This window comes from Bombus fervidus, chromosome 18, assembly GCF_041682495.2.
Source record: "Bombus fervidus isolate BK054 chromosome 18, iyBomFerv1, whole genome shotgun sequence".
Lineage (NCBI taxonomy): Eukaryota > Metazoa > Arthropoda > Insecta > Hymenoptera > Apidae > Bombus > Bombus fervidus.
In genome coordinates this window covers 3,184,697-3,200,021 of record NC_091534.1, presented here as the reverse complement: position 1 = coordinate 3,200,021, position 15,325 = coordinate 3,184,697, and the positions used below count along the sequence as shown (strand labels likewise).

The 15,325-nt window shown below is 33.4% G+C and overlaps 1 protein-coding gene across 1 annotated transcript; it reads right to left on the bottom strand.

Annotated features, from left to right (window-relative positions):
* Positions 1–672: 672 nt before the first annotated feature.
* Positions 673–2,430, bottom strand: LOC139996473 (uncharacterized protein C18orf63-like). Its single transcript, XM_072020848.2, has 5 exons — positions 2,300–2,430; positions 2,062–2,197; positions 1,812–1,986; positions 1,569–1,731; positions 673–1,484 (listed from the first exon to the last, which is right to left on the bottom strand). The coding sequence occupies exons 1-5, from the start codon at positions 2,395–2,397 to the stop codon at positions 1,382–1,384; spliced, it is 675 nt and encodes a 224-aa protein (XP_071876949.1). The 5' UTR covers positions 2,398–2,430; the 3' UTR covers positions 673–1,381.
* Positions 2,431–15,325: the final 12,895 nt, after the last annotated feature.

Sequence of the window (15,325 nt, the reverse complement as noted above, 5' to 3'; positions counted from 1 at the left end):
TAACTTAGTACAGTTAAGAACACATATGATACATTTCAATTTTTGCTTACAAAGATACATTCACATACATTTACATACGAAATGGCTGTAAAATTGTTGTATTCTCAATGTGTGATAATACTTTATTAATAAGTACACATTTTGTTTGCTTTAGGATCATGCGGAATTGAACGCACATTTAGACAATCGTTCAATTCACTATCCTTCATTTGATCCAACTGATTTATTTTTGCCATTGTCTCCGCGATATTGTTTTGATCCTATTTAATAAATTAGAGAATAATTATATGCAACTTTAACTTAATCATACTGAATTTAGAAACATAAATATGTGTATACTGATAAATATGAGCTGCTACCTTTATCAGATTTAGCTTTTGATAGTTTCTCCTTTAGCGTCAAATGTTTTTGTCTTTGATCTTTTTCTTCCGGTAGCTATTTTTAAATAGAAAAGTTTATAAGCGAAGCATAAACAATGAAAGATAAAATATATCTTAGAAAGAAAATGTAGAAGAAGATATCACTTTTGCCTTGGCATAAGAATTCATCTTTTGAATTTTAAAGTACGTAGAAATTGTTCTTTCCTTTGATACAGTAAAATTTGGGTATCTTGATGCATTATCTGTGATAAAATTATTTTCCACATAATGTACAAATGAATTTTGCATAGCATTTAAACATTGAATACCTATGAAATTTATTTTATAATTCAAGCAATTACAATCTTTAGGTATATTTGTAAAGGTATATTATTATCTTAGTACCACTTTGATCTTCTTTCACATGCTTGTTGTTTAATTTTGCTCTCATATTTTCATGAAATTGTACATTACGAATTTGATGAATTTTAGTTAATTGCGTTCTTAATGCTGTAGCAGTATTCACATCTTTTGTCAATCCATCTACATATTTATCGGAAAATTCTAATTGTGAGATAATATTACTCTTTTCCTTCAGATACGTACTTAATCCTCTGTCCTTTGATGATGCATTACTTGATTTTATACTTAAAGGTTTCTGTTTATAATGGAGAATAGATTTTATTTCTGTGTAACTCACCGTACTATCAAATGGAGTATCTTTGGATATCTGTAGCCGTTTACCACAAACTCCAGGTAATTTCATTAGCATATCAGATAAAAAGTGTGTAATTGTAGATTCTTTTTCTCTATTTGGAATAATTTCTAATGGACTACTTGCTAGACACATTTGAGGATATGTAAAAGCTTTAGATTTGGAAATTGAAAATTTAATTTCATAAAATAAAATTCCATCTTTATTCTTTGGTAAATAATATCCATACTAAAACGTTATACATATTTATATACAAAAATTATATTTGAAGGGAAATTGCAAGACGAATAAACATAGATATTGTCGTTTATACCATATTTTTCCAGTGTCTACGTAATTGGTCATAATCTTTGAAAGCACATTTTGCTGGAAGTTCTTTAGATACAGATAATACTTTGCCTTTTTTTGTACTACAAAAATTAGAAAATTTTATTTTAAACCAAATATACATATATATTCCATATATATTCCACTAAATGAAATAAATTAGTTACCTTGGTAACACATGTACAAATGGAAGATTATAACGAGATAAATCAACGTATCCTTTAGGGTCTGCTAAAAAATGTGATAATATAGATGGTGAAAGATAGTCTTCAAGTTTTATATATGGAATTTTAAGTATTTCTGCATGAAGTTGCAAACACATTTTCCTTTCTAGAAACTTTTTAATGTTAACATATTTCATATGATTTTAATATCAGTTATACAAAGAACAAAATTAGATTTTCCATTACCCCCTATAAGTATATCTAATTTTAATGCTCTAGTTCCTTCTATAAAGTTATAAAAATGTTTTCCTTGAACAAAATAATCATCAACTTTATTCCACAAAGGAGCTATCTTAGTTTGTATCGTATACCTAAGACAACTTTTATAAACTTCTGTAGTAACTGATCTTAATCCTCGATACTGACAGAAATAAAAACCAGTTTATCATTGAAATAATATATTTAGAGTCAATAAAGATTTGTATCGTGAATATACCACTAGTTTAAAATTTCTCAAAATTTTGTCCAATCTACCAGTTTCAGAAAATTGTTTATGCGTTATAACAAATATATATCTTTCTGTACCCATTACTGGCGAAGCAATAACGTCAGATATTAAATGAATAAGTAATCTAAAATTTTATTGTTAGTAAAATATAAAGATCATTAAGATCATTATGATAGTATTATGGAATAGAAAGTTTTTGAAAGGGCAGAATTTGCCCTTGACTTACCGGCATTTCATTGTTTGCCAATAAAAATGTGATTTTGCCGATGGATCATGAACTTCAAGAAAATCAGTTTCGCAAATTGCACAACATAGGTTACTCATTTCCGGAAATAAAGCGTACAGAACCGACTGTTCTTTTTTTCTATTCATAAGATTACAAGCATCCATTATATATAATTGCTTGCTATTCTTAATTATTTTATGTTCTTGTAGATCCAATTTATACTAACAATTTTTCAAAAACGTATTTTCGAATGAATAGCCAACATTTAAAATTCTAAAAGTTGTAGTAATATTTTAAATATGATTTTTATGAAGAAGCTTTATTCTCAATTATGTTAAAATTAAACTTGTATGTGAGACATCTAAACTTTTCATATTTAAAAGAAATTTAAAATCTTGTTAAGTAAAAAGACGACTCTTTTTCTATTACCAACATATTATCTTATTTAGCGGTTACTGAGGAGTTTATATTATATATATTGGTACGGATCACTGAACCGCTTTATTCAATAAAGTGCGCGAAAAATTCAAGATAACTACATATTAAGATGTAAGCATAGCTTTTTTAATAGAGACTTGCTTGAAATTCTCCCTTAGAAAACAAAATATTTTTTAATAACCTTGCATGACTGAATGAAAACCTTTTAATTTATTGTGACTTTTAACGACGAAACTTAAAGTTTTCCAATAGCGTATTTCCTGTACTTTGAATTCTTATTCACTCCTTGCTATAGTACAGGCATCGAATTTTTGACCAATATATAGATGTATTTGGCATTTCAGATATGTGAACGTGATTTCAAATTTCGATTTTAAATTACTTTATTTTGAATTATATTGATATCGCTAAATATAAGGCCAGATTCATATGTAACACAACGGTTCAGTAATGTTCAATTATGTTGTATGTTCGTAACTTCAAGCCATTTGAAGTAAACGCCGCGTAATTCAAATTTCAACACTATGCATAGCGTATTCTATAACGAATAAATTAATTACTATGTACTTACATAAATAGTTTTAAGGCGGGGAATCTACTGGTTTAAAAGTTATGACTATGTAAAACTGAGCATACTTTGGCTAATTTACGACCATTTTTACACATTACTTTGACGTCATATTGCTTCTATCCATCATTCAGTTGGTCCGTACAGATGACCAATGTACTGAAATTTGTGGGAAATTACATAGTTTATACAAGTTCGCAAGTATTTACTAACATAACAGCCGGTCTCATGATACTGCCCTCATCTACTGAACTATAAACTATTTACTGAATTATAAATAGAAATCGATATAGCGAACAAATAAGTTGTAAAACACCTTGAAAATGCTCAGTTTTACAATCATAAACTTCTAACTAACAAGTTCCTTGCATTAAAACTTCGAAGTTTTATTAATATAAAAATTAGAATTGTCTTTTAATTGGCATTATTTAACGAATAGAAAACAGGATAACTAAGTATAATAAAAGAAAATGTAAGCTATGATTTTTATGGTTTGAAATTTATATATATAATACAGTTTCATTTTACTAACAATGAGGGGAATAAAATAAAGAACAATTAGTTAGATGCGAAAAAAGTTAACTTTATTCAGATAAGATAAGATACATAATTCAAATTAATGTTTAATTAAGTAACACTTAAAATACGAAAGAAAGTAAAAAATATACAGAAAAAATGTATTTGATTAGTTTAATATTATGTTTCTATTTACTAATTACTGTAGAAATAGTACTAAAAGTAAAATATTTTATCATTTCCTGATATATACATTTAATTTGACGGTACATACTAGCACACATTTTAATGTGTGTACGTCATTTTTAAAAAATTATAAAGCATATACATATAAGAGATAGGAATCAACTAATTTATATATGTACATAATTATATATATATATATGTGTGTGTGTGTGTGTGTTCATGTATTAAGCAAAAGTTACACGAACTACAGCTTTAATTTCTTTCCGACAAATTATACATTGATCGAAATTTGGTGAACAGTAATGGCAAGTTGCCAGATGTCCACAAGGTAGAAATGTAATAGTCGCTTCTCGTTCCGTGCAAACTTTACACAACCGAGTATCCTTCAACTTTTGATTTTTTCGCTCCAGAGCAGCTAAAATAATAAACAGTATACTGTTTAAATATAATATATAATAAAATTTATTATACGTATACGAATTTCATACAAATTAAAGAATGTATGATCTATCTGTGTTTTTATTTTTATTACTTACCAATTTCCTCAACGAGAGTCATCTCGTTTGTTTCTATTTTCTTATCGGATCCCTCATGATCCTCAACGGTACTTTCTATTGGTTTCTTAACTCCTTTTAGTCTCAAACGGCTACGTTCATATGCCGTCGGGTTTCGTACAGATATTGAAAATCGATGGTCATTAAAATCAAATGACTCTTGATGTTGTTGCTCTTGATAAGGCCAAGATCTATTTCTATTATTTCGTTTTGTCCGTAGAAATTTATCAGGATCTACTCCGATTGGTACATTATTACAATGTTCATTGCGAACAAATTTGCACTCTGGAGAATACATCTGATGAATTTGCATGGGAGTATGACCCTCTGACCAGTGACTTATCACCAATTGACATTCAAAACAACGGACTATATCCGTTTCTCCCGTATAGTACAGTCCTGCAGCTGCAAGACTGACAGGGTCAATGAAAGATACAGGCCAGTTTAGAAAACTCGCACGTCTTGCTGCTTCAAAACGAAAATCATCATAATTTTCTTGAATGCCACGCGACGTGGATGGAACCGGCGGAATTGGATGATCCGGCGGCATTTGTATTGGGAATGTTGGTGGCATTGACGACGTCGACGGCATCGGTGATGTTAAATCATCCACCCTGGCTGAAGATGCAGAGGATGTTAAATCAACCACAATTACTTGACATTCGGCTAAATCATCCGCCGAATTTGAATCAACCGACGAAGTTGAACCAACCGACGAAGTTGGATCAACCGATGGGTTGGAATCATCTGACAATGTCGAAGGAGTAGGCAGTGATTCTTCATGTTCCGAAGATTCTGAATTTTGTTCCCTCAAATATCGCGATTTCATTATAGGAATCATTTTATCCAAATAGTTACTCGAAGAGTATTGAAACCTAAAAAAAAAGAAAAAGAAAAAAAAGAAATTAAAATATCTAGTAATTGTAACAAGCCGATATTATCGAAGTAATCTCAGTTCCGTGTGTTTTAGCGCAAAAGTTAAACATTGTCTTTGAAGAATTACAGCGATTTTATTTGATATTTGAAGCGTTTAAAGGATTTTTTTCTATACAATCTACATAAATTCTTTCGCTACGATATTTTGACTTACAAATGGTAAAACGTTTTTAGTTAACTTATTTTCGAGAAATATTATACGTGTACAGTTGATCAAACAAAAATATATTACAGACAAAACTTACGAATATGAGATGTTCACGTACCGCTACAACAGCTCACCAACTCTTCAAATGGAATCTTGACAAAGATGTAATATCCTGTTCTTGTATATTTTCAGTTCAACAATATCGTATTTTTAAATTTACTAATACTGCACTATCGTACGAACGAACCATACAAACTCATCCGCTATTAGACTAATACTGAACCTTGCTGCTATTTCCTACAAATCTTATCCCTACCATCCCACTATAAGGTACTGTGCAGAGTGCGTAAGTTGTCGACCAATCAAACGTCATTGATGCTCCGCCCCTTACGTATCGTACTGTACTGTACTGTATTATCATTGGTTGAATAAGCCAGGGCCGCTAGATACAGCGAGAGAATGTATCTCTTACTTACTTTCGGAAACGATGCCGCTTTTCAATGAATTCTTATTTGCTCCGTTTTTACTTGGCAATATTAATACGTTGTTTAAAAGTAGTTAAAAAGTAAAAACTGCTATGGAATTTCCATATCGTTATGTTTCAGATTTCTCATTTTCGTCAACATTTAATCGATACATTGCTTCATCGTTCTGGTGTCCACGGTCCTATTTCAAGGATCGAAAACAACACTTTAACTAATTGTATACCTGGGTATACGTGACTACAAAGTTTAGTGGAAGGATAATTACCGTCGTAAACAGTATTGTCTAAAATCTCAAGTAATTATTCCGTGTTTAATTTTAATAAATAACACTAGAGTATACACGGCCTCGGTATTAATCACCGCGGATTATAATAAAATTATTTTTACAAATAAGTACGCAATTTGTTTAATATGTGAAACATCTCACACAGGATTTCTGCAGGAAAATTCAACCGTTTGTAACAATTTATAAATTTATTTTGAGATAAAGTTCTCTCGCCATGCGAATAATAAGACGCTGTAGCATTATGTTGTATTATATTTTATCTATCATATCATATTATATATATATATCGCAATCATATATCGTCTTTGTCACTTTTCGCAAATATCCCTTACGTTTGGCAACAATATACAATATCGACGAAGTAAAACCATTAAAATCGACGATGCCTATGTTTTGTTACACGCAATCCTGAAATTCCTAAAATGACTGATCATTCTCATTATTGAATGTCTCTAGCAGGTGTTTATATTCGTGTTCAATGTAGCGGCGTATCTACGGTATCCCTTTGCTCTCTTTTCGCTTGTTTCTTCTTTAATTTTCTTTATTTTTCTCTAGCATTTTGCATTTTGTGCGTGTTAGGCACCAAAGTTTCTTAGGGCCACAAGTGAACGTTCTAAATTTTCCATTTTTGTTCTATCTTGCTGTACGTTTCTATTTACTAAGAAAACAGCAAGTAGAATTTCAAAAGAAAAATCTTTCTATTTATAACGGTATTATAATAACGGGTGCGTTTCTTATTGCCTTTATCTCTCTTGAGAAAATTCACCTATTATTCTAAACATTCTATGTTTGTATGGAACCTTCAATAGACTAAATGACTTTTTCTTCAATACAATCGAGTGAAAAAATATGTTTTCTAAAGGCGACGAATGAGCTGGTAATTTTATTTTCCTGCCTGTTCTGTCCGTATGTCTTGATGGAAACCTCTTTATGACTAACATGCGGCGAGCCTCTATTGTCTACTACATAGAGAAATTTCAAGACCTCTAACAAAATATTTTCATCAATTTCGAAGCGATACGAAACTTTTATACTTTTGTACTTTGAAAAAATATATATTATTATTATACTTTGAAAAGTAAAATATTCCCTATAACTCCTATTACTATTTATTAAAATTGGTTTCCTTCACAGGACTTTTCAGATCTGTGTATAGAACTATGACTACGATTACGAAACAAGTTCTTCTGCTCTTTTCTTCTCCTATCAAAATGTAACTTCCCTAATCAGAATAATAAATATATATCCATTAGAAATAGATAAGGATACATCGAATATCGTTCTCTCTCTCTCTCTTTTATTTTCACTGTCTCTTATTAGAATTCTGTAATCCATACCAGGGTCGGTGTGACCGTATGTCATAAATTATCCACGAAAATCCTCACGTTTTTGTTCCTTCAGATACAACAAATATTACAACATAATTGTAAAAGAAGTCGTTGCAATGAAAATACAATTGTTGAAAAATTGTAGTCTACTAGAATCAAAGCGTTTTGTCAAAAGAGCTCTTGACACTGGATACAAAAAACTTCGCTTAAAGGGAGAAAACGCAATCAGCTTTATTAATAATTAATGAGCTCCTCTAACCCGTATGTTATTGCTTTTTGGATTCCTCTAATATTTTGCTCTAATAATTAGTTTTTGGCTACTTTTGCTTGTCCTTGCTGTCAAATACTCTAGTAACCTGTAATATAGTATATAGTAATTATATATCTTCATACCTACTATTATACCTTGAGCCTTATATTTTATTAAATTGCCTTTATCTTTGATTACCATAATGTTCTGTTTTCAATATGATACTGACCTGCACCTTTTTGTTGCATATATTTTCCATCATTGTTTTACTATGCTACTCTTTGTATATACTCTAATCTTTCTTTACCGAAACTCTATTCTTCCTCTTATAAATCCTTTTCTCTCGGACATTTTTTTATTAATCTCACCTCGTTGCATTTTCCTGATTTTCTCCTCGTATTTCTCTGTCCTTTGCCCCGCATTTACTCTTATCTTTTCTCTCCTTAGCTCCTCGAATACAATGTAACGCAACGTCGATTTACATATTTAGACGCAAACATTAGTTAAGATGCGATGCATCTGTTTATCTACGATCTCGAACCGTCGGCTGCACATCGGTCAACTTCGGCAAATTTCGCCGCTTCGCGAGATAATCGATTATCTCGATAGTTTAGACCACTACGTGTTCAAAAATCTAAAATTCAGCAATGGAATAGGAAGCACGCAATGGTACACGACCCGTTGACGGTCGATCCGTTTTGTTTTTAATCACGTTGACCAGTCAAATCTTTCTATTGAAACGAATTCTTCGTTTCATTTCGTTTTCAATCACGCAAACTAGTCAAATCGTTCCTTTCAAACCAATCCTTTTCTCCAATGCTCCGCATATTTATCATTGTCATACCTGTCTTTTTCGTTGTATTTAATCGTTTCTCCACAAACTAATCGATGGAACCGATGAAAATGGGCAGCCTTTTTACGAAATTGTTTCTGGAAGTTGTTTCTTTGCATATTGTTCATAAGAAATGGACCTCAGCTGTTAACGGTCATTAATATATTTCGGCACCGCAGCCGTTGATGTTAGGAGCCGGAGAGTCAAAAGTCAAGAGTCCTTAATAGAGAGTTATAGTACACACTATTGCGTTAAGTTCACGTTGAATAATCATCGTTTTTTGTTTAATCCAGTGTAATAAATCCATCCATCAATACATTATCATACAGGATAGAAATCATTGGAAGTTCTGATTTCTAATATTTTTGAATAAAGAAATTTCTTCCGCATGGTCACAGTGCTCTACAGTTTCGTTTTTCAATACAGAGCTTCAATTCGTGTTTCCGCCGCAGGAAACATTCTTCTCCGAATTCGTTTGCGGTCATAAGTCTATTTTCATTGCAAAATGAAAACTTGTGAAATTATAAAAATGTCTTCTTCCAGAGATGCGTATCCGTTTGTTGTGTATCACCGCGTATCATCGTCGTGCATCATTGTTGCGAATCACCGCTGCATACATGCGCATCATTACTTTGATGTGACGACGAAAAAAAAAAAAAAAAAAAAAATCTGCAAATGGAGCGTTCGGATCCGTTGCGTGTCTGTGTATCGTGTCGGAATTGCACATCAACTTGGATGGGCAAAAGCATCGTTGCGTACATATCAAAATGTGGTCCAAAGATACAGAACGAACTGGTCGGTCATGTGTTTATTTTATGTTGTCACAAAAGCTCGTGAAGATATAGAAGGGCGATGTAACAATGTGGTAGAGAAACAAAACAAGTTTGTTACGACAGTTCGCGGAGAGACGCGGTCGGGAGGAAAACGGGTCAGCGAGAAGCGTAAATTCCCGCTACGATTCGTATAATCGACGCCGCGAAATAATCCGTCCACTTGTTTCGATTAAGATAATAGGGGTGGTTCAATGAATTTAACACTGTGTTAACAGTGTGTTAACTGTGTTAACAGTTATTTTTAACAATAAATTAAATAATAATAGAAGCGTCACAAATTGTTTCGTGATAGATATAGTTAATGATTTACAGAAATTCGACTCGACTTTTGATATTTTTCCATATTCGTTAGACTAGCGATTTTATTCGTCAGGGCTCGCGATGTATGCAGTATGAATTTTCAAATGAGACTAACTGCCCTTGGATAAATTCCTTGTCCTCTCGGGGAGACGACCACCACCGCGCTCGGATCACACCACTGCTATATATATATATGTCGGAGATGAAAGGACAACGGGGCCACCCGTTGGAATTACTTGGAAAAACCTCAATAGCATTCACGAAATAACCCAAACACAGCCATTCGAAACTTGAGACAATGAGCTTGGACTCGAGGCGACGACCGGTCGCCGAATGTAGCCACGGCCACGGGATGAACGTTCCACCTAACAGAGATACGAAGTTACATAGCTTTCCTTTAAAGAATTGGCTGTACCGGCACTTGACAATAAAACATTCCAGCGGCCACACACAGACCCCATTCTTTGGGTAAGATGGTCGCCAGATGCCGACGCATCATTCGCAGTTTATGTTCAGATAGCCTGAGGAACCGTTACAAATCTTAGGATCTGGTTAACTAAAGTCCTTTAGATTGGCAAACAGTCTTTATTATATCAGCCCGTATATCTGTCACCTATTGCGGCAAGATACGGAAGATCTGCTTTCCTCACGTACGACGTTTCCCGCTAGGAACCCTCTCTCGAGAGCGGCTAGCATCCTTTTCTAACCGCCAACATGGAGATTAACCAATTAACAGCAACGTCTATTTCCCTCACCCTCCGAGCGGAGGCTTTCTTTGACGAATCCGATGACCTCGTGCCCTTAGGCACATCCCACCATAGTTTTCCTCTGCAGCGTCGTTGCGACGGAAAGTCATTCTTTTTCTTACAGTCGCATTAGTTAGATACCTAGTATGTTTGTACGATCAGTGAATAATCTACGTCTTAGTAGAGAGTTAATCAAGCGATCCTTGTATCACGAGGAGTAAGTCGAGTTCGACTTGGACTTTGAAGTAAAGTAGATCAGTTATCCCGTGGGCCGTGGATTCGCTATATCGACCCCACGATCGTTGTCATTATCGTTCGAGTATCGAGACCGGTAGTTTATCTTGCATTTGTGACAATAAAAGATATCATCGATTGTACACCGACGATGAGCGACCCTGGCGCAGATTCTTTACACGCCCCAAACCCAAGTGTTAACCCTAACCCGACATATATATATAGCGCAATCATATATTGTCTTTGGAACTTATATATATACATATGTCGGAGATGAGAGGACAACGGGACCCCCTGTTGGAATCACTCGGAAAAACACGAATGTTTTAGCAATTACGAAACAACCTAAACACAGTTATTCGAAATTTGAGACAAAGAGCTTGGGCTAGAGGAGACGGCCGGTCGCCGATCGTAGCCACGGACATGGGATGAACGTTCCACCTAGCAGAGACGAGGAATTGCATAGCTCGCCTTTAATGAATCGGCCGTACCGATACTTGACAATAAACACCCTAACGGCCCCGTAGTTAGCCACATAAGGGTGGTCGCCAGAGGTTGATGCATTATAAACAGTATGTTCAGGTAGTCTGAGGAGCCGCTGTAAATCTTAGGATTAAGTTAACTAATATCCCTCAGATTAGCAGGCGGCCTTTGTTCTATCAGCCCGTATACCTGTCGCCCCTTATACTCGATTGTATTGAAGAAAAAGTCATTTAGGCTATTGAAGGTTCCATACAAACATAGAATGTTTAGAATAATAGGTGAATTTTCTCAGGAGAGATAAAGCCAATAAGAAACGCACCCGTTATTATAATACCGTTATAAATAGAAAGATTTTTCTTTTGAAATTCTACTTGCTGTTTTCTTAGTAAATAGAAACGTACAGCAAGATAGAACAAAAATGGAAAATTTAGAACGTTCACTTGTGGCCCTAAGAAACTTTGGTGCCTAACACGCACAAAATGCAAAATGCTAGAGAAAAATAAAGAAAATTAAAGAAGAAACAAGCGAAAAGAGAGCAAAGGGATACCGTAGATACGCCGCTACATTGAACACGAATATAAACACCTGCTAGAGACATTCAATAATGAGAATGATCAGTCATTTTAGGAATTTCAGGATTGCGTGTAACAAAACATAGGCATCGTCGATTTTAATGGTTTTACTTCGTCGATATTGTATATTGTTGCCAAACGTAAGGGATATTTGCGAAAAGTGACAAAGACGATATATGATTGCGATATATATATATAATATGATATGATAGATAAAATATAATACAACATAATGCTACAGCGTCTTATTATTCGCATGGCGAGAGAACTTTATCTCAAAATAAATTTATAAATTGTTACAAACGGTTGAATTTTCCTGCAGAAATCCTGTGTGAGATGTTTCACATATTAAACAAATTGCGTACTTATTTGTAAAAATAATTTTATTATAATCCGCGGTGATTAATACCGAGGCCGTGTATACTCTAGTGTTATTTATTAAAATTAAACACGGAATAATTACTTGAGATTTTAGACAATACTGTTTACGACGGTAATTATCCTTCCACTAAACTTTGTAGTCACGTATACCCAGGTATACAATTAGTTAAAGTGTTGTTTTCGATCCTTGAAATAGGACCGTGGACACCAGAACGATGAAGCAATGTATCGATTAAATGTTGACGAAAATGAGAAATCTGAAACATAACGATATGGAAATTCCATAGCAGTTTTTACTTTTTAACTACTTTTAAACAACGTATTAATATTGCCAAGTAAAAACGGAGCAAATAAGAATTCATTGAAAAGCGGCATCGTTTCCGAAAGTAAGTAAGAGATACATTCTCTCGCTGTATCTAGCGGCCCTGGCTTATTCAACCAATGATAATACAGTACAGTACAGTACGATACGTAAGGGGCGGAGCATCAATGACGTTTGATTGGTCGACAACTTACGCACTCTGCACAGTACCTTATAGTGGGATGGTAGGGATAAGATTTGTAGGAAATAGCAGCAAGGTTCAGTATTAGTCTAATAGCGGATGAGTTTGTATGGTTCGTTCGTACGATAGTGCAGTATTAGTAAATTTAAAAATACGATATTGTTGAACTGAAAATATACAAGAACAGGATATTACATCTTTGTCAAGATTCCATTTGAAGAGTTGGTGAGCTGTTGTAGCGGTACGTGAACATCTCATATTCGTAAGTTTTGTCTGTAATATATTTTTGTTTGATCAACTGTACACGTATAATATTTCTCGAAAATAAGTTAACTAAAAACGTTTTACCATTTGTAAGTCAAAATATCGTAGCGAAAGAATTTATGTAGATTGTATAGAAAAAAATCCTTTAAACGCTTCAAATATCAAATAAAATCGCTGTAATTCTTCAAAGACAATGTTTAACTTTTGCGCTAAAACACACGGAACTGAGATTACTTCGATAATATCGGCTTGTTACAATTACTAGATATTTTAATTTCTTTTTTTTCTTTTTCTTCTTTTTTAGGTTTCAATACTCTTCGAGTAACTATTTGGATAAAATGATTCCTATAATGAAATCGCGATATTTGAGGGAACAAAATTCAGAATCTTCGGAACATGAAGAATCACTGCCTACTCCTTCGACATTGTCAGATGATTCCAACCCATCGGTTGATCCAACTTCGTCGGTTGGTTCAACTTCGTCGGTTGATTCAAATTCGGCGGATGATTTAGCCGAATGTCAAGTAATTGTGGTTGATTTAACATCCTCTGCATCTTCAGCCAGGGTGGATGATTTAACATCACCGATGCCGTCGACGTCGTCAATGCCACCAACATTCCCAATACAAATGCCGCCGGATCATCCAATTCCGCCGGTTCCATCCACGTCGCGTGGCATTCAAGAAAATTATGATGATTTTCGTTTTGAAGCAGCAAGACGTGCGAGTTTTCTAAACTGGCCTGTATCTTTCATTGACCCTGTCAGTCTTGCAGCTGCAGGACTGTACTATACGGGAGAAACGGATATAGTCCGTTGTTTTGAATGTCAATTGGTGATAAGTCACTGGTCAGAGGGTCATACTCCCATGCAAATTCATCAGATGTATTCTCCAGAGTGCAAATTTGTTCGCAATGAACATTGTAATAATGTACCAATCGGAGTAGATCCTGATAAATTTCTACGGACAAAACGAAATAATAGAAATAGATCTTGGCCTTATCAAGAGCAACAACATCAAGAGTCATTTGATTTTAATGACCATCGATTTTCAATATCTGTACGAAACCCGACGGCATATGAACGTAGCCGTTTGAGACTAAAAGGAGTTAAGAAACCAATAGAAAGTACCGTTGAGGATCATGAGGGATCCGATAAGAAAATAGAAACAAACGAGATGACTCTCGTTGAGGAAATTGGTAAGTAATAAAAATAAAAACACAGATAGATCATACATTCTTTAATTTGTATGAAATTCGTATACGTATAATAAATTTTATTATATATTATATTTAAACAGTATACTGTTTATTATTTTAGCTGCTCTGGAGCGAAAAAATCAAAAGTTGAAGGATACTCGGTTGTGTAAAGTTTGCACGGAACGAGAAGCGACTATTACATTTCTACCTTGTGGACATCTGGCAACTTGCCATTACTGTTCACCAAATTTCGATCAATGTATAATTTGTCGGAAAGAAATTAAAGCTGTAGTTCGTGTAACTTTTGCTTAATACATGAACACACACACACACACACATATATATATATATAATTATGTACATATATAAATTAGTTGATTCCTATCTCTTATATGTATATGCTTTATAATTTTTTAAAAATGACGTACACACATTAAAATGTGTGCTAGTATGTACCGTCAAATTAAATGTATATATCAGGAAATGATAAAATATTTTACTTTTAGTACTATTTCTACAGTAATTAGTAAATAGAAACATAATATTAAACTAATCAAATACATTTTTTCTGTATATTTTTTACTTTCTTTCGTATTTTAAGTGTTACTTAATTAAACATTAATTTGAATTATGTATCTTATCTTATCTGAATAAAGTTAACTTTTTTCGCATCTAACTAATTGTTCTTTATTTTATTCCCCTCATTGTTAGTAAAATGAAACTGTATTATATATATAAATTTCAAACCATAAAAATCATAGCTTACATTTTCTTTTATTATACTTAGTTATCCTGTTTTCTATTCGTTAAATAATGCCAATTAAAAGACAATTCTAATTTTTATATTAATAAAACTTCGAAGTTTTAATGCAAGGAACTTGTTAGTTAGAAGTTTATGATTGTAAAACTGAGCATTTTCAAGGTGTTTTACAACTTATTTGTTCGCTATATCGATTTCTATTTATAATTCAGTAAATAGTTTATAG